This window comes from Mesoplodon bidens, assembly GCF_964165515.1.
Source record: "Mesoplodon bidens genome assembly, chromosome: 8".
NCBI lineage: Eukaryota > Metazoa > Chordata > Mammalia > Artiodactyla > Ziphiidae > Mesoplodon > Mesoplodon bidens.
This window is the reverse complement of record NC_138165.1, coordinates 113,728,197-113,748,564: the sequence shown is the minus strand read 5'-3', so window position 1 is coordinate 113,748,564 and position 20,368 is coordinate 113,728,197. Positions and strand designations below refer to the sequence as shown.

The window sequence follows — 20,368 nt, the reverse complement described above, 5'->3', positions numbered from 1 at the left end:
TCCAGAACAAGGAAATCAGCAGAGACAGAAAGCAGATTAGTGGTTGTCAGGGGCGGGCAGTGACTGCTACGGTGTATGGGGTGAGGCTGGGATTTAAGCGTTCTGGAGTTAGTGGTGACGGTGACACAATTCTGTGAATATACTAAAAACAACTGAATTATACTATTAAATGGTGAACTTTACGTTATGTGTGAATTATATCCAGTTTTTAAAATTCCTGAGTTAAGAAGTGTCCTTGAGGCCAAGACACAAATGACAGGGTCTAGATGAGACCCAAGTATCCCAGCTCCCAACACTGTCCAGACACGAAGTCACTTCAACTGCTACTCAAAGTAAAATATTCGAGGGTTTTCAACTGTGTTCTCAAAAAAGCAAACAAAACCACCAAAGGATAAAACATCAACAAAAGAAAAGAAAACGCCCACTGCCAGCTCTCGCCTCTAGATGGTAGGTGCCTAGGGCAAAGGCTTAGGAAAGCAGGTGGGCACAGGAGGGGCAGGGAAGGGCCTGTCCTCCCCAGGAAGACACAGAGAAGAGCGACAGACACACTGTTCCCGGCTGCAAGCTTGCCTTCCCATTTTCCCTTTGGGTCAAAATAAAAAATCACCATATCCCAGGGCTTTAACCGAGTCATAAATCAAAAGTGGAAACAAAGAATCCACGGATGCCTGCCCTCACTCTGCCCTGGGCAACCCTGACCCTCACCGAGCAGTGCAACACTCAGAGCCACTGCTCTCATTTTGGATTTTATCAAAAAACTCCATGGCTCAGCTCTAAATGCCAAATAAGACCTGAAACAGAACCCAGAGACTCAGGGCTCTCCGGGCCACCCTCAGGCCTGCTCCCCCGGACAGAACCGCCTTCCGGACCTGCATCTGCATGTCCACACAGCTCGTTCAAGGCTGCTACTGTACCCTGCTCCGAGATCTCATCTCCTGGACCTCCACCCCTCCCCACACTCCCTCCATTTTTGGTAAATTTAAAATTCGGTATTTATATTACTGATCACTTAAGTATTGCTTGCAAGTTGAGCCAACCTGAATTATAACTATACTTTGCTCCTTTGCTTTTTAAAATTAAATAATTAATTTTGGCCGCTTTGGGTCTTTGTTGCTGCACGCGGGCTTTCTCTAGTTGTGGCGAGCAGGGGCTACCCTTCATTGCGGTGCATGGGCTTCTCATTGCGGTGGCTTCTTTTGTTGTGGTGCACGGGCTTCAGCAGTTGTGGCACGTGGGCTCAGTAGTTGTGGCTCACGGGCTCTAGAGCACAAGCTCAGTAGGTGCGGTGCACGGGCTTAGCTGCTCTGCGGCATGTGGGATCTTCCCGGACCAGGGCTCGAACCCGTGTCCCCTGCATTGGCAGGTGGATTCTTAACCCCTGCGCCACCAGGGAAGTCTGCTCCTTTGCTTTTGTTTTTCCTTGAGTCACTAACTGCCTCTTTTCATTTGCTTCATTTCTAGGTACCCAGCGCTAATTCAGCCCAAACCTTCCCCGCAGACCTTTAAAACTCCTCGATATGGTCTAAGCCATGAAGCCATCGCTCAGTTCTTCTCCCTGCCCCTTCACAGGCCACACCTCCCGGCTTGCAGGATCTCAGTTCCCCAACCAGGGACTGGACCCCGGGCCCTGGCAGCAAAAGCACCGAGTCCTAACCACCGGACGCCGGGGAGCTCCCCTGATCAGCCCTTTCTTGGAGGGCGCCCCCGTGCTTATGCTGACGAACGTTCTCCCCATCTGAGCACAGCCCGCCCCTCTGCCTTCTCCAACCTGAGTCACCCTGTTTCCTCAACTCTCATCCGAGTTTCTCTCTCCTCCAGCGTCAGCCTTCAAAAGACTGTGCAGGGACTGAATTTCTGAAAACCTGCGTATCTGAAAACGCTTTCATTTTCTCCTTGCACAGGAGTCACGTTGTACAGGGCAAAGAATTCCGGGCTGTTAATGGTCTTCTTTCACGTGTAGAACCTCCGTCTCCAGCTTCCAGTCCTGCTGCTACCAGCCCGGCAGCACTCCAACTGCCCCCACCTCTGGGAGCTCACGCTGACGAGTCCTGCTGCCATCACACTGGGAACCTGCAGGCACCTTCAACCTGGAACTTTGTGCCTTGAGTTCTGGAAGCTTTTTCTCGTGTAATTTCTTTAACAATTCCTCCACTGCTTTTTGGTTCCTGCCTCTAGAATTCTGGGATGCTGGACCTCCTGGATGGTGCTGGAATTTTCTTTACTCTTCTCTCCCAACTTTCACCCTTTATCTTTTTTTGTGTGTGTGTGGTACGCGGGCCTCTCACTGTTGTGGCCTCTCCCGTTGTGGAGCACAGGCTCTGGACGCGCAGGCTCAAGCGGCCATGGCTCACGGGCCCAGCCACTCCGCGGCATGTGGGATCTTCCCGGACCGGGGCACGAACCCGTGTCCCCTGCATCGGCAGGCAGATTCCCAACCACTGCGCCACCAGGGAAGCCCACCCTTTATCTTTTATTCTGTTCTGTGGATATTTCCTCAACTGCATCTTCCAAACACTCTCGTTCCGCCAACGTGCGTCACTCTTATTCTCCGTAACTGCCCTGCTCTTGTTTCAGAGATGCAAACTTTTCCCTTATTTCTGTGAGGCTTTTTAGAAAACGTAATTCACACAAATTGAAGGTCTGTGGCAACCCTGCACTGAGCAAGTCTATGGGCGTTGTTTTTCCAATAGCATTTGCTCACTTCGTGTCTCTGTGTCACATTTTGGTAACTCTCACAATATTTCCAACTTTTTCATTATTATATGTGTTATGATATCTGTGATCAATGATCTTTGATGTTACTGTTGAAAAAAGATTATGACTGTCTGAAGGCTCAGATGATGTTTAACACTGTTAGCAATTAAAGGATTTTTAAATTAAAAAAAAGAAAGAAAACATAACACAGTAACATACTAACAAGGTTCAAATTCTTAAGGTACCAAAAGTGAGTCCAGAATGAACAGGCCCCTCTCCCCACTTCTAAAAGCCTGCAGGCTATAGTAACCATCCTAGGGGCAGCCAACACCAGTTTATTTTGTAGGGAATAAATAGAGTGTGTGTGTGTGTAAGTTCCCCTCTTTTCCCCATAAGCGGTAGCAAATTCCACACACAGTTTTGAACATCTTCTCCATTTAACAATACATCTCAAAGAATGTTTCACGTAGCAGGACACAGCGCATGCAACCTTGGGACAGTTGTCCAATTATCCCATAATATGGATGCACCACCATTTATTTAACCAGCCTCCTAATAATTAATTGCAAATATTTTACTATTATAAACAAGGCCAGAATAAAAAATCACAAGAGAAAAAGTTTACACTCGTGCTAAAGCTGTGTTCCTGTTCCTCACGAACGTGATGCAGGGTAAAGCGGTTTTCCTGTTCTGCCAATCTGAGAGATGAACCACAGTATATCCTCTCTGAGGAGCCGTGCTTTCCATTTCTTCCACCCCCGGCACAGTTTCTGTTTCTTCTGAGTCTCTTCCTCGCACAAATTTGGCACCTGTCCCTCAAATACCATCTTCCTTTGAAGAAAGGCTTTCCTCAAACTTCTGGCGACCCTTGGTCACTGTCTGTGCTTAACAGCGAGGCTCTGGGTGTGCCTGAGTTAGTGACCATCCTGGTAAACACTGGCCAGGGAGCATCACCAGGGGATGCTAGTCTAAGGGACATCTGACAAGGGACAGAACATCTGTGTCTTAAAGCGCCTCTCCATGGACCGCTTATTAGTTGAAAGAGGAAAACCAGTAACTATGCAGTAGAAGAGCCAGAAAACACAGGGATCAAGGTTCGCATCGCCAGGGAGGCCAGGTGGCATCTCGGGTGTGACCCCCGAGGGGGACACATGTCACCTGGGCAGTGGTCCAGCTGGGAACACGTCACCTGAATCTAATCACAGGAAAACAGCCGACAAACGCAGACGAGGAACTTTCTATTACAAAGGGGCTGTATTGTTCAACACCGTCTTCACAAAAAAAAAAAAGAATGTTCCAGATTAAAGGCGACTCCAGCGTGACGGCCTGGTCCTAGATGGGGTCCCTGTCCTGCAGGGAGACCACTGGCCAGCTGACAGGATTGGGGATGGAACCGTGTGCCAGGTGTTAAGAGCCCATGGCCTCAGCGGTGACTGACTGTGGTCACGACAGGGAATATACTCTGCTCTTGGGAAACACACACTGAGGTTCTTGGGGCAAAGGCCCTGACGTGTGCAGCTTACTCCCCAAGGCTTCAGAAAAAACTGTGTGCGTCTGGGCGTGCGTCTGTGCTGCAGGGATGGGAACACATGCCAGCGGGAGGTGCAAATGGTGACAGCTGAACCTGGGGGACAGGTGCATGGGGTCTCTGTGTGCTATTCTCATTCTCACAGCTTTTTGGGACGCTTGAAAGTGTTTCCTGATCAAAGTCTTTACAAAAGGAGGCTCTGAAGCGCTGGCTGGCAGCTCCCAGGGCTGCAGCGGGGCCCCGGACGTTAGAACCCCGCTCATGAGGCACCTTATCTCCACCTTCCGAGGGGAGGGAGGCGCCTCGTCCTGGTGGGGCGGGGCGTGCTGTAGCTGTCTGCCCCCGCCCCGCCGGTCTCCCCGCCCCCCTGGGGATCCCAGGCTCCTCGCTAGGCCGTCAGGGGCTGCTTCCCTACTTCCCAGACTCTGCTGATAGTCCTCGCTTTCTGTGGTTTCCTTTTCCATTCTTTGTTCTTACTGATGTAAAGTTAAAAAAAAATTCCTTCACTGTCATGCCGGTGGGGATTTTGAGGGGGTGGAGATGAATTCAATCTGCCGCCTTCCATTTCAAGTCTCTAACCTCATGCTTTTACAGTTTCTTCTGGTCATAAACTATTTGTCCTTTTCTGGAGAAATGACAACAGCTTGACTCTGAGGGATGTGATTTCCCCCTCTGTGCCAGGTAGGAACCGCCATCAAAGGGAGCAGGTGTAGGAGACCCTGGACACCACTCAAAGGGCCTGGATTTTAGGTGGAATGTAACAGAACTGACATTCTAAACGCAAAATTAAATTTTTTTCTGATGGGAAATTGAAATTTGCTTGCTAAGTTGAGAAAGAGAAAGGAAAAGCAGAAGAAACAAAGTGTCCTTCATCAGGGAGGCCTGGATCAGATCAGCCGTTTCAGGCGCCGGCAGCGAAGACGGGCCACAGAGGGAAGAGCCGCAAAGCCAGCCGGGTGCCAAGAGCGCCACCGCCAACCCCGGGCACCACGTTCCATCAGAGGCGCCCGACTTCACGGGCCGGGAGCAGGCAGCTCCTGGAGGGGAGATGGGAGCATCTGGCGAGGCGAGGGCTCCCGAGCTGCAGGCCGGCGCCCTGGCAGCTGTTTCCAGGCACGTCACACCCCACGGCCCGGCACATGGACATTCACCACAAACACAACTCAGTGGCCCTTTATGTAACACTCACCCATCCGAACGTTGCTACCGCACACATCCCCGGGAACCCGAGCACTGCCCTCGGAGGGTCCCCAGGCTGTTCTGTCTTGTGCTTTAAACAGTGACTGGGACCCGTGGCGGAGACCCCACAGGGCAGCAGCCTCCCCGTGGGGGTGGACGCCGCCCCACAGGGCAGCCAGAGCCCAGGCTTGAGGTTCCACGGGGGCGACCTTCTGTCAACGTTAGAAGGACAGTGGGACGTGACTGAGCGCCCTGGGGGCCGTGGTCCCCGTGACAGTGAGTCCAGGACAAGAAGACAACTTCTCTAACGGGTGAGAGGTCGGATCAGAGGGTCCGCAAAGCTCTTCCTCCAAGTCTAAGACGGATTCAGCAACAGAGACTTCCCAGCAAACGTAAAACAATCCCATGAAGCCACAGCATAGCCGCCCTCCTACCTGGAAGACGAGGACGCCCATGTGGGAAACGGCCAGGTTGATCTTGGCCCCCTCCCTGTCAGAGGCCGTGTGAAACCTGATGCCGTACATTTCCAGCTTCCGGGCAATTTCCAGCACCTGGAAATCCGACTCGGCAGGCGTCTGGCCCCTGTAATAAAAGACAGCATGATCACAGCACTCCTGAAAGAGCCGAAACACAGGACAGAAGCGACCAGGAAAACAGACCACAGAAACAAACCAACAAAGGAGGCTCTGTTCTTCAGAGGGTCGGTCACTCACTGTATGTTTATGTACGCACATCAAACAAAACACTGCACACAGGCCACGGAAACTGTCCGCTTGCTTCTATTCTGTAATCCATTTCCTAGTGGGTTGAATGTTTTCTTTGCACTCATTAGATGTTCAGCCTTATAATTTTATCTTAATACAAAGTAACGTGCAAACATTACGTGCAGAGACAAATAGTAAATAAAGGAAATACCACAGATAACTCTAGTATCTCATTAAACCCATTTCAAAACTTTAAAAAACTATTTTCAAAAAGTACAATTCTAACCATTAGAATACACTTTTATAAAAATGAAATTATCGGGCTTCCCTGGTGGCGCAGTGGTTGAGAGTCCGCCTGCCGATGCCAGGGACACGGGTTCGTGCCCCGGTCCGGGAAGATCCCACATGTCGCGGAGTGGCTGGGCCCGTGAGCCATGGCCGCTGAGCCTGCGCGTCCGGAGCCTGTGCTCCGCAACGGGAGAGTCCACAGCACTGAGAGGCCCACGTACCGCAAAAAAAAAAAAAAAAAAAAAAAAAAAAAAGAAATTATCAAAATGAATAAAAATATAATCACCAAAAAATTGGTTTTATTGACGCCTCGCACGCGGCCCACATCGCTCCGAGCAGCTCCAAGGCATGATGCTCAGGTAAGTCCCAAACACTCCATGTGGGATTTTCCATTAACAACTCTTTTTTCTTACTTCTGAACGCCTGAGTTTTTGGATCTTTAAGGAATAACACACAGTTTGTGTTATGCCATTCTTGTGATTTCCATTCTTTGACTAAAATGTCTGTTCTCTGAAGTTGATATAGACATCTGTTAACTTGCATTTTAATAAATCATCTTCAACAAGATGATGATTCCATTGTATATCCACCACATCTTCTTTACCTATTCATTTATTGATGGGCACTGCTTCTGTGTCTAGGCTATTGTAAATTATGCTGCTATGAACACTGGGGTGCATATATCTTTTCGAGTTAGTTTTTCTCTTTTCTTTGGGTAAATACCCAGGAGTGGAATTGCTGGATCATATGGTAGCTCTATTTTTAATTTTTATTTATTAAAAACAATTTTTTTAATTGGAGTCGAGTTGATTTACAATGTTGTGTTAGTTTCAGGTGTACAGCAGAGTGAACCTAATATATCCACTCTTTTTTCGATTCTTTTCCCATATAGGCCATTACAGAGTATTGCATCTATTTTTAATTTTGGAGGAATCTCCATACCATTTTCCATAGTGGCTGCAGCAATTTTCATTCCCACCAACAGTGCACGAGGGTTCCCTTTTCTCCACATCCTTGCCAACACTTATTTCTTGTCTTTTTAAAAAAAATATTTATTTATTTATTTATTTATTATTTATTTATTTTGGCTGCTCTGGGTCTTAGTTGCAGCAACGCAGGATCTTTGCTGCGGCATGCGGGCTCTTAGTTGTGGCATGTGGATCTAGTTCCCTGACCAGGGATTGAACCTGGGACCCCTGCATTGGGAGCATGAACCTCTGGACCACTAGGGAAGTCCCCTCTTGTCTTTTTCTTCTATTGAAGTACAGTTGATGTACAATGTTATATAAGCTATAGGTGTGCAATATAATGATTCACAATTTTTAAAGGTTATATACTCCATTTATAGTTATTATAAAATATTGGCTATATTCCCTATGTGTATAGTACATCCTTGTAGCTTAGCTATTTTACACTTAGTAGTCTGTACCTCTTAATCCCCTACCCCTATCTCACCCCTCCCCGCTTCCCTCTCCCCATGAGTAACCAGTAGTTTGTTCTCTATATCTGAGTTTGTTTCTTTTTTGTTATATTCACTAGTTTGCTGTATTTTTAGATTCCACACATAAGTGAAATCATACAGTATTTCTCATTCTCTGTCTGACTTATTTCACTTAGCACAATGCCCTCCATCCAGGTCCATAGAGGCTGCTGCAAATGGCAAAGTTTCCGTCTTTTTTATGGCTGAGTAGTGTTCTATTGTACAATACATACCACGTCTTCTTTACCCATTCGTCTGCTGACTTATTGCTTGTCTTTTTGATGACAGCCATGCTGACAGGTGTGCGGTAGTGTCTCATGGTGATTTTGATGTGCACTTCCCTGATGATTAGTGAGGTTGAGCATACTTTCATGTGTCTGTTGGCCATCTGTCTGTCGGCCATCTGTCTGTCTTCTTTAGAAACATGTCTCTTCAGGTCCTATGCCCAGTTTTTAATCAAGTTGTTTGCCTTTTTCATGTTGAGTTGTATGAGTTCTTTGTATATTTTTGCAGACATATAATTTGCAAATATCTTCTATTCAGTAGGTGGTCATTTGTTGTGTTGATGGTTTCCTTTGCTGTGCAAAAGTTTTTGGTTTTATTAGGTCCCATTTGTTTATTTTTGCTTTTGTTTCTCTTGCCTAAGGAGACAGATCCAAACAAAAATATAGTTGACCCTGAACAACTCGGGGGTTAGGGGCACCAACCCTCTGCACATAAGTTACAGCCAGCCCTCTGTATCCGAGGTTCTACATCTGAGAATTCAACCCGCCTAGACCATGTAGTATGTAGCATCTACTACGGAAAACAGTCCGTGTATAAGGGGACTCACCCAGCTCATGCATATGTTGTTCAACGGTCAACTGTATTGCTAAGACCCACGTCAAAGAATATACTGCCTGTTTTCTTCTAGGAGTTTTATGGTTTCAGGTCTTACATATAAGTCATCTTTTAAAAAAATTTATTTATTATATTAGTTATTTGGTTGCACCGGGTCTTAGTTGTGGCAGCCAGGCCCCTTAGTTGCAGCTCGCGAACTCTTAGTTGTGGCACGCATGTGGGATCTAGTTCCCTGACCAGGGATCGAACCTGGGCCCCCTGCATTGGGAGCGTGGAGTCTTACCCACTGTGCCACAAGGGAAGTCCCCTTACATGTAAGTCTTTAATCCATTTTGAGTTTATTTTTTGTATATGGTGTGAAAAAGGGGTCCAGCTTGATTCTTTTGTGTGTGGCTGTCCAGTTTCCCAACGCCGTTTATTCAAGAGGTTGTCTTTTCCCCACTGCATAGTCTTGTCTCTTATCACACACCCACAAGTGTGTGGGTTCACTTCTGGGCTCTCTGTCCTGTTCCACTGATCTGTGTGTGTGTTTTTATGCCACTTCCTTCCCGTTTTGATGGCTGTAGCTGTGTAGTTGTTTGAAATCAGGGAGTGATACCTCCAGCTTTGTTCTTCTTTCTCAAGATTATTTTGGTTATTTGGGGTCTTTCGTGTTTCCATACAAACTTTAGAGGTATCTGCAACACTTACAAACACGTGCACACGTGCATACGAACACACGACGTGCAGACGCGGAGCCACCTCTCAGGTCTGGTGCTTTACTCCCCTCAAGGCAGGTTCTTGGTGTAACTGAGCATAGACTGGTCACCGTCCCACCGGCCTCCCCATGCATGGGGGCGGTCACGTCGTGAACCCCCACCCAGCGGGCCTGGCGGTGAGCCTCTCCCACGGGGCTGTGGACCCCATCCCGAGGCACTCTTCCCTGGGGTCCGCGGCCCCAGGCTGTCTTCCTTCCTCTGGCTGCTCGCCGCCCCGTCCTGATGGCCTCCTTCTCACGGCCTCTGGGGCCTCCCCCCACCAGCGTCCTCCAGGGGCGCGTCCTGGCCCCGTTCTGCCTCACCCCTTCCCCACCCCATCTCACCCTGAACAGTGCGCTTTGGCTCCACCCCTGCCCCGGGCGCTGCTGCCCCGGTGGGACGCTTCACACCGCGGCCACCCCACCCTCCACGGGCGCCTGGCTCCGGCCCTGTGTGTCCTGGCAGGAAGGGGACCCTGCCCCCAACTCTAGGAGCAAATCCCACACAGGTGACCATCCCCTTTGGGACAGACATGGGACTCACTCAGGCTGGCACGGGGAGGGGGCCCTCTGCTCGGCTGGTCCTCGGGGTCTGTGTGTGACACGGGGCGCGGTGCATTCCCCCGCCACCAGCCAGAACCAAGGCAGCCTCGAAAGAGGCCACGCCGAGGGGCTCTAGGAAGCTGGGCCAGAGCCCTAAGGGCCAGGTGCGCGCTGAGGCCGTGGCTGCGAAAGGGTGGCCCTGTGTGCACAGCTTGGATGCCCGGCAATGCCCCAAACCACCACACCCAAGACGGAGCTCAGGCCTTGGCTCCGTTTCACCACGTGACGAAGGGGGGCCCACAGCCCAGGGCACGCGCGGCACCGTGGGGTCACACGCAGCCTCCCGCCAGCAGCTGGGGCCGTTACTGGCTCCTAGAACCTCGGGTGCCGTGCCCCCCACCCCCAAGCTGTTGCCTCCACCGGCACCCTCATGGTCCTGCACCTCATCCTCCCCGCAGAGCAGGCTCTGCCTGGCACTCCAGCCCACGTGCCACAAGTGACACATCTGTACAGACAGTGCCACCCCGAGCCAGGCACACAAAGGCCCGCTGGTAGCTCTGAGCGGTAAAGGCATAGAAAAGCGCACGGCCTCACAGGGAAGGGCATCCTCGAGGGTTGGAGCCTGGGTCTGCGTTGCCCAACCCCCGCCCTGCACGCGACGTCAGTGCGCTTACCTCTCAACAGGCTCCCCCACAAGGGGGGCCCAATCCTCCGGGACCCCTCCCCATCGAGCTCTCCCTTTGGTGAACTCAAGCTCACAACCCCCGGGCCCGGGGCCACCAGCCCTTCTCATGGCCTCCCCATCTCTCTTCCCCTCCTCCTCTGGGTCGCCCTCACCTCGTCCCAGCGTCAAGCCTTAGGGAAGCCAGGCAGCAGGGCTGCAGTAGGAGCCATCCCGCCCCCGACACCTGAGGACTGGGCGCGGCCAGTGCAGGACCCCGTCCACCGCCCCCCACTTAAGGAGGGACGTCAGCACTGCCCGGGGCCCGGGCACCCTCCCAGCCTGTCCCGAAGAGGCCTGTGGACGGAGTCCCGCCCAGCCAGCTGACCGCCCCGACGTCTGGCGGCGCCGACTCACGCGTGCCCCCGATGGAGCTCCAGGATCTGCTCCAGGGCCCGCTCCTGGCCCGGCAGGTACTCGTGGGCCCGCAGGTGCTCCCGGTCCAGCGCCTCTTCATAATCTCCTATTTCCGCTGAGACGAGAAAGTAACAAGCGGTCTTTCTCACGTTTACATGAAGAAAAATACAAGCGTTTGTGCATGCAAGTGCGTAAATTAAAAGCAGAAGAAAATTATCCTAAATCTGTAGCAAAAAAATATATCCCTTAAATAAACAAAATTTTGTATTTTATTTTTCCAAATATTTTATGCCGTTAAAGGCAAACATAAAGGCAGGCGAAGAGAATTTTTTCTGAGTCTTGAAGAGGAAAGACGCTGGTGAGCGGCTCCAGGGAGGGAAACTCTGAGCTTTACCCTGTTTGCTACGTTTTAAACGTTTTCTCTGTAAGTTGTCTCAAGACTACTGTGACCAGGATAAGGTCCTTTATTTTGTTTCAAGATAATGTATTTTAAATTGTTTCTCCCTTCAGGCCCTCTCAAATTCTTGAGGAACAATGCATGTTGCTTTCTAATTTCATGTATTTTAAGGCCACACATTTTCAAAATAGTAGTTAAAGCCCAATAACTTTAAGCAACATACTTTGTTTTGAGATAGTCTCAAATCACAGAAAAGCTGCATGCACAGGATCACACCTTGGTGTGTGTTTTCTACAAAACAGGACATTCTCATGCATAACCCCGGCACCACCACCCAGGTAAGGACAAGACCACCATCTGCTGCTGCATCCGAGCCTCAGAACCCGTTCACGTTTCAGCAGCCACCTAACTTTAAAGCAAAAGACCCGGTCAGAATCCTACACGGAATCTGGCTGTCGTGGCTCTTTACCATCCTTCAATCTAAGCAGCACACTTCCAAGGTGGAACTTACAGGCAGACAAGTTATTCTAAGATAACTCAGCTGTGCACAGAGCCCTCAGCAAGAGGCACTGCCGAAGGCCGTCTGCACTAAAAAGCCACCTGCCACCTGAGAGGACCTCAGGACAAATCACAGATAACTAAGCCACTTCGACACTTGTGCTTATGGGCGTGAACGGGTCCCATTGCGCAGGATGGCAAACCTCTGGTAAAATCTGCTATTTGGAGAAGGTGTGTCAAGGGAAGGACCAAGTAAACTGCACATTAACCCATTAACTTAGAAGTCCCTAAAATTCTGGAATCTCTCTATATCATACTTCCTGAGTTCAAATTTCAGAAGTATTTGTTCTATGCCAGGAAGATGTGGTCCAGCCTCTAGTCCAGAAGCCAGGCAGGGATTTCCTTCTGTCTGTCCTGCGGGGGGAGGGGGCTGGAGAGCCCAGGGGGAAGCGCGCACCTGCTCTCCAGACCCTCCTCTTACGCTTCTCCCAGTTCATGCCTGAAGTCACCGTGGCGCTCAAACCACCTCCCGCTCTGAGATCCTGAAGGGCTTCCTTTGTCCTTTGGGGACTGACGCCTGACTTGTCACGGGGGCTGTGACGCTCTCCCCAGAGTCGGGGTGCTGCCCAGCCCCCCTACTGGAGGTCTGAGGGCCACGTGAGACCGCGGAGAGGACGCGTGGCCCGTCTCCCCTCCCAGGTGGGAAGTTAACCCTCAGCTCCTCAGAAAAACCTGCAAACTGAACCGCCCGTCCTTTGCTGGTGCCCAGCCCGGGGCAGGTGAGTCAGCCACAGGCGTAGCCATCCCGTGTGAGTGCGGGGCCAGCAGGACACTCACCCTGCAGGAGGTGGGACGCCAGGAGGGCAGCCGTGGTGTCTGTGCAGGTCAGACGCTCCTCCAGAAGGTCTCTCTTAAGTTGCAGGGCAAACAAGTATCTAGGAGGGAGTTCCAAGCACAGAGATCAGCTCCAAAGCTTCTGAACACACTTCCCACGTCTGTCTCAGGAGGACACACAGCCCCAGGTCACACCAGAGCAGACAGCGGGCAAGGGCAGTCACAGGAGGCCCGGCACCACAGAGCTCACAAATTCATGCCACTTCTGTTACACACACAAAACTGCACTCGCGATTTTGTGTGAAGTAGCAGAAATAGCCAATGAAGACAAAGCTTCAAGTGTGGCTATGAAGCTTTAAGGCAACTTGATAATGTCTGGTCTTGGCTAGAATCTGAGAAACAGGTAGTCTTGAATTAACTGGTGAGAATGTAACAGAGAGGGTGATTGAAACTATATATATATTCATTCATTCCATGAGCAAATAATCCCCGAGCACATATATGCTCCAGGTGCTGTTCTGGGAGCTGGAAATACGATGGGGAGCAAGACAGACTCCCCGCCCTTGTTGGGGGTCCCACCCCAGTGTGAGCTGTCAGCGTTTACTGTGCTCTCTTAAACTTGAAATGTACACACTCTTGGCCTTAAGCAATCCCAACCCTATGAACTTTTCTACAGAAACACTTCCAGAGTTCACAAAGATATGTGGACAAGGATGTTTATTTGCAGCATTATAGCAGAGAAAAACTAGAAACAATCTAAATTTGCACTAACATGAGACTGGCTAAATAAATTAGGTTACAGCCATACATACTAATACGGAAAGACATGGGGAAAAAGAAACTCAACCTGCAGTTCTCTGTGTAGAGTTTGATACTGTTTTGTAAAATAATGACTTAAAGCCCCACGTCCACTGGCATACTGCTGTGAATTCATCTGGAAGACTCACGTCCAAGTGTTAATACTTCTGGGAAGGGTGGGTGGGCAGGGAGTGAAGAGGAACACTGACTTTTTACTCTACATAACTTTAAAGTTTTTCTTCTTTTACCACAAACATGCAGTTTTTTTATAAATAAAAAAATGACCTTCTGCATAAACCCGGCTCGGACCCAGGACACGGAATTAGGTTAACACTTCCTGTTACTCACCATTGTCTAGGAATATATATTTAAAAGTGATTCTCTCAAAAGGGACTTCCTGGTAAATGTGAGGTGTTTAATACACAATTAAGACAAGCTCTGTGCTCACTCATAAGGCGCCTCCTGCCGTCCTGGGGTTCAGCTTCTCACCCATAAAGATGAGAGACTAGAGCCTCGCGGTCTCTACGTGTCCTCGCAGCTGAGTCTATGACTTTGTGATACAGAAGCGGTTGGAAAGACCTTCTAAGCAAAGGTTCTAAGACTCTGAGGACCCAGGTATGAATCCACGTTTGGTCAGGAAGCTAGTCTGTTACTATTGCATCATCATCATAGCCCTCTCTTATCTAACTTCTGACTCCGGGTTTTGAGTTGATATTTAGGTTTTTGCTTTATTCCTCATGATGAAATCAGTACATAAAACACAAGGAAAAAAACCACTTCCATCATCTTATTGCCCAGATGAAACAACTGCAAACATTTTCTTTCAAAGAATCAATCGTGAAGTTAAAAGAGTAGCACAAAAGAAATCACCTGAAGTATTTCTGCTCCATATATTCATAAGGACACTCCCAAGTAAGTGTATTTTGTTGATTAAAAAAGTAAAGGAATGGGTGAAATTCCTACCGACTTCATGCACAGGCATAGATCTATGCTCGTTTGGAGAATATCTGTTCACCAGTACCCTCAAACGCCATTTTTAATTCTCAAATTTGTGCCATAAACTTTCTTCCAAACCCTATTTGCATTTGTGTCTGTGCAAGAGTGAAAATGCAAAACTATGACACCTTGGTTACAGCTTTGACACAGACACTAGGTTCATTCTTTGAATAAACAACCCTGACCAGGTGCTTAGGTAAAGCACAGGTGCTGTCGGGGACACAGGTGAAGGAGGACCCTGCCCACGGCAGCTCTGGGTCAGTCAAGCTCTTTACCGTGTATATTCTTCTTGCAACTGACCCGGATCAGGTGGGAAAAATTTCACTCCTAGGCGAAGCACTGTATTCTTTGGCCCTATAAAAAGAAAAATTTTTAAGTCCACAAATAAGGTCACACTCTGTATTTGCCATCTTTCTGCATATTCTGGTGTGACTAAGCTAGTGCTTTCAAATGGACTGTTAAAGCAAATCTTTTCAAATAAGAGGATGTTAAGAAATTTCCTCTGCATGAAATTGTTAGTCCTAAGTACCAGTCACATATAGCAAAGAAAAAACTGAAAACTTTTGCTTTAAGTAGAGATTACTAAAAGAAACCCTAAAAACAAGCAGGAAACTGCACATTAAAATCTTAAAATGTATTCTTCTTTATATTTTAGGAGTAAAAAAGTGATTTAAAAAATTAGGGTGTTTATACTATTAGTCATAGTAAAAATTTAAAAAGCCTGGGAGTTCCCTGGTGGCCTAATGGTCAGGACTCCGGGCTTTCACTGCCAGGGCCTGCGTATGATCCCTGGTCGGGGAAATGAGATCCTGTAAGCCACGCGGCAAGGCCAAAAAAAAATTAATAATAATAAAAGGCCCATTATTTTTGAAATCCTTATATACTTTAGTGAAAGAAAAATGTTATCATTCACTATACTGAACTAGAACAACCTGATTACTGTAAAGAAAAAGTGTAGGATATTAGCTTATCTGAGTATTTTAGCTTTATTGAAATTTTATAATAACACAGCCATGTGATTTCCACCACAAGAAAAGAGGAACTGTTTTGCTAAAGTGCTATGGCAACCGAAATGGCCTTCGCTTATCAGTGAACAAAAGTTCCTTCTATACAACCTCTTCTCCTCAATTTAGTCCTAAAAAACTTACAGGTGAATTCAGATGACTAGGGATTTCACCCCGTATGTCTTTTCATAACTTAGAAACTGCACACTTATTTTTGCGTATTGGCCAAAAATGACGGCAATATCGAGCAGCATATCCTATTTCTTCCAAATTTGAGGCAAGTAACTGAGAACTATCTGAGTTAAACGATGCCCCACCCTCCACATCTTACAGTTTAAAGCTAAACAGCAAAGTGACCACCAAGTTCACCTGCTGCTGGTGTCACTCTGCTGCTGCCCAGAGAGTGGTGACGACCATGATCGTCTGAACGTGCCTTGAATTTGAACAGTCAAGGACAAAGCATCTTAAATGAGCAGTTTTAAAGAGTTAAGAAAAGGACTTACTTCGTACTTGTCTAACGATGGGTTTCATAGGTTCAAGCCAGATCTAAAGAGGATTTAAGAAAAGATATCAAATCCATTAAATTATTTCTCTATTTAATAAGAATGTTGGGCTTCCCTGGTGGCACAGTGGTTGGGAGTCCGCCTGCCAATGCAGGGGACACGGGTTCGTGCCCCGGTCCGGGAGGATCCCACATGCCGCGGAGCGGCTGGGCCCGTGAGCCATGACCACTGAGCCTGCGTGTCCGGAGCCTGTGCTCTGCAACAGGCCACAACAGTGGGAGGGCCGTGTACCGCAAAACAAAAAAACAAACAATAAGAATGTTACAAAACACAAATATTTATAATTAAGGGAGATATTTAAGGCAGGAGTATTTTGGCCCTGCTGCTCTTAGACACACGTCGAATCCTGATCTAACAGAGTACAGCAGGGCCCGCCGTGGGAGGCGGAGGAGGACAGGATGCAGCTAACCACCCCAAGTCACAAAGGCTGCTGTCGCCGTGCATAGGATGGGCACCCGGAACTCTGTGTGTGCGTGCTGGGGCTGGTACCTGTTAAGACCAAACAAATATCGGGCACCCGCTGCCCCTGTAAACAGCGAGCTGATGAGTGGGTTACTGTGGGACAGGGGTAGGAGGGGCTCTACGATGCCGACATGCTGTTTGAACTAATGGGCTCATTTGGTCTCTTTAAACCAGTTCCACCTGTAAATATTAAAGCTCCACACTTTTATGGTTCACCTATTAAGTAAAACGAGGCATAACCAGCTTAGTAAAGCAGTTTGCTCAAGATCCACTCTTGAAATGATTATCACACACGATATACTCTAGCTGCTTTTAGAACTTATGAAGAAAGGATTTCCTTGGCACACGTGCTAGTAGACTGAAAACAATTAGGGGGGATGCCAATTCAGGCTTAGGTAGAAGGCAAATATATTCCCTACAGCTGTAAATAAAATGCTTTGATAATAACAATGTGCCCTGCTTGTATCATTCCAGGAGGTCCTCAGAGGTCTCTGGCCCAAATGCAGCATCACAAGCACCTGCAGCCCACCTAGAGCCTATCTCCAAAAGCAGATGAGAAGCACATACCCAGCAGGACTGGACGTTTTGAAACTCCAAGCCGAAGTAGTCACATTCTATCAGATTCAAGCGCTTCCACACCTGGGTCAGTAACACCTGGCCATCGCATTTAGGCTGTGGTGAGACAGACGAGAAGAAACACGAGGAGGGTTACACGACTTCAGACAACAAAGATTTACGAACACTGCGGCATAAGGTCCCTTCCCACACGCACAACTTTATTATATTTAACTTCTTGGTTTGCTTTCCCTTCTGAGGAGGCTCGCAAACTGTCACCGAGCAAACAGATGAACCTGAGGCTCTATGCTCAGAAACTGACGCATCAATAAAGCTAAAAACTCCTCAATTTTACATTCTCAGAGTGTGTGGAGTCACATTTCTTTGTAACTTTAAGGTTGTAGGAACCATTTTTAGCCTCAGTAAACATTTTATCAAACAATTCTGATATTTACTAAAAAGGTGAGTCTCATAGTCCATGTTTGCATGAGATCCCGTGGATAACGTAGTGTCTGGCAGCCTTTCCCATAGGGAGAAGAGCATGAACCAGGCAACAAACCAGGTGGGGAGTCGGCCCTCCACTCTGTTCACAAAGATAAATTCCAGTTGACTAAAGGCAGAGGAGAATGTTTCCATAATCATGGGCTGGGTACAGTCTCCTAAGCGGAGCACAAAGGAAAGACTGATAGATCCAATTACGTAGAAATGAAAAATTTCTGAATAGAAAGACACTGAACAAAGTTAAAAACTAGAATCATGCTGAAAAAATTATAACTTATGTCTCATGCTGCTCTTATGAAGAATTATAACTTATGTCTCATGCTGCTCTTATGAAGAAATACAAATGGCTTTAGGAATACAAAAAGATACTCAAGGGACTTCCCTGGTGGTCCAGTGGGTAAGACTCCATGCTCCCTATGCAGAGGGCCCCAGGTTTGACTCCTGGTCGGGGAACTACATCCCGCATGCATGCCGCAACTAAGAGCTCACAGGCCACAATTAAGAGTCTGCATACTGGGGCTTCCCTAGTGGCGCAGTGGTTGAGAGTCCGCCTGCCGATGCGGGGGACGCGGGTTCGTGCCCCGGTCCGGGAGGATACCACGTGCCGTGGAGCGGCTGGGCCCGTGAGCCATGGCCGCTGGGCCTGCGCGTCCGGAGCCTGTGCTCCGCAGCGGGAGAGGCCACAACAGTGAGAGGCCCCGTACCGCAAAAAAAAAAAAAAAAAATTTTCCAAGTCAATTACTAGCCTATGTTCAGGTAACAAAAAGAATTTTGTATTCTCCGTGTCCTGAAATACATAATTAATTCCCACAAAACCCATCAGAAACAGGTGTCTTCACAAACCATGAAGGCACAGACATTTCCAAAGTTATTTAAATTAATACAAGGTGACACAGATGGTGGGGCAAGGGGGGAGGGAATTCCTTAAATCTGTTTTATGGAAAAGAACCCCCAAACTCCAAACAAATCCACATATACACACACATCCCCCCAAGCGAAAGATTCCTACTTATGGATATCAATGAAAATATCGCAAGTAAAATATCAGCAAACATAATCTGGCAAAAACAGAAAGAGTGACACATCATAACCAAGTAAAATTATTCAAAAGAGAGAGGATAATTCAATATACTATTAGGACATTTAACATTACATCTTTTCAACAGACCTGCAGAAAAATATCCTATGATTGCCGAAAAATATCCTATGGTTATTCCCAGAATCTGAGATTCTGAGAAGGCATCTGATAAAATTCAATTCTTAATAAAACAGGAAGAGAGGCATGATTCCCTAACATCTAACAAGACGGGGTGGCTGCCCCCAACCACACATTCCATCACTAACTCTAAATGCCAGCACCAAAACAGGAAGAAACGGGAGGCAAAAAAACTGGAAAAGAGGAAGCAAGGTGTCATTACTTGCAGGTATGATACTTTACTTTGAAAATCCAAGAACATCAACTAGAAAACTATTATAAAAAAGATGAAATTCAGTTAGGTGATGGGGGAAAATTATTATACGGATATCACCAGGCCTTTCAGGATAGAGAGGAAGAAACAACCACGTTTGTAACAGCAATGAAAAAACTGAAATATCTTGGAATAAACTTACAATAAAAGAAAGCCTTACGGGGAAAATTTTAAAAACACTGTCAGGAGACTGAACAAGGGGCAGAAGTGGATGGCGCCACCTTCTTGGAGAGAAACACCCGCGGAGACGTCAAGCTTCCTTCCATTAATCCACAGACTCCACGTGGCCCTAATAAAAGTACCAAGAGGATTCTTTAAGGAACCTGAGAGGCTGATTCTACAGTTGATGTATTTTTTTAAATGCAAGAATAGTCAGGAAAATTCTGAAAAAGAAAATTAAGAGAGGATGAGCCTTAGCAGATAGTCAAACTGTTGAAAAACTATAGTAATTAAAACATTTGGTACTGGTGCATGTCCACACAGACAAATCAATGAAACAGAGTAGGAGGTGAAGAAATATACCCAAGTACATAAAATAGTGGAGTGTCTGGTAACAGTGACATTTCAAATCAATCAGTGAGAGGAAAACAGATTATTCAATAAATATTATTAGGTATCCATCTGGAAAAAACTAGGCTGTACCCTTATCTGGCATAAAAATTTCAAGAGGAATAAAATATCTAAACACAAAAACATCTACCCGGATGGCGGAAGAGTAAGACGCGGAGATCACCTTCCTCCCCACAGATACATCAGAAATTCATCTACACGTGGAACAACTCCTACAGAACACCTACTGAACGCTGACAGAAGACCTCAGACCCCCCAAAAGGCAAGAAGCTCCCCACATACCTGGGTAGGGCAAAAGAAAAAAAGAATAAACAGAGACAATAGGATAGGGACGGGACCTGCACCAGTGGGAGGGAGCCGTGAAGGGGGGAAGGTTTCTACACACTACAAGCCCCTTCGCGGGCGGAGACTGTAGGTGGCGGAGGGGGAAAGCTTCGGAGTAGCGGAGGAGAGCACAGCAACAGGGGTGCGGAGGGCAAAGCGGAGAGATTCTGGCACAGAGGACCGGTGCCCTCAGGCACACACCAGCCCGAGAGGCTTGTCTGCTCGGCCGCCGTGGCTGGCGGGGCTGGGAGCTGAGGCTCGGGTATCGGCTTTCAGTCGGAGCGCAGGGAGAGGACTGGGGCTGGCGGCAGGAAGAGAGCCTGAAGG

The 20,368-nt window shown here is 47.9% G+C and overlaps 1 protein-coding gene across 3 annotated transcripts in view; it reads right to left on the bottom strand.

The window, feature by feature from the left end:
• Nucleotides 1–20,368, bottom strand: part of FARP2 (FERM, ARH/RhoGEF and pleckstrin domain protein 2) — a 97,661-nt gene that overhangs the window by 36,067 nt on the left and 41,226 nt on the right. For all 3 annotated transcript variants that reach the window (XR_014016537.1, XM_081242750.1, XM_081242751.1), the window contains exons 3-8: nt 17,190–17,294; nt 16,101–16,143; nt 14,869–14,947; nt 12,803–12,900; nt 11,071–11,185; nt 5,836–5,983 (exon numbers count right to left, since the gene is read on the bottom strand). Coding sequence is in view for 2 of the 3 variants with exons in the window: in XM_081242750.1 (XP_081098876.1) it covers nt 5,836–5,983; nt 11,071–11,185; nt 12,803–12,900; nt 14,869–14,947; nt 16,101–16,143; nt 17,190–17,294 (588 nt within the window). In the remaining variant the exon portion in view is untranslated. The remainder of the gene's footprint in view (nt 1–5,835; nt 5,984–11,070; nt 11,186–12,802; nt 12,901–14,868; nt 14,948–16,100; nt 16,144–17,189; nt 17,295–20,368) is intronic.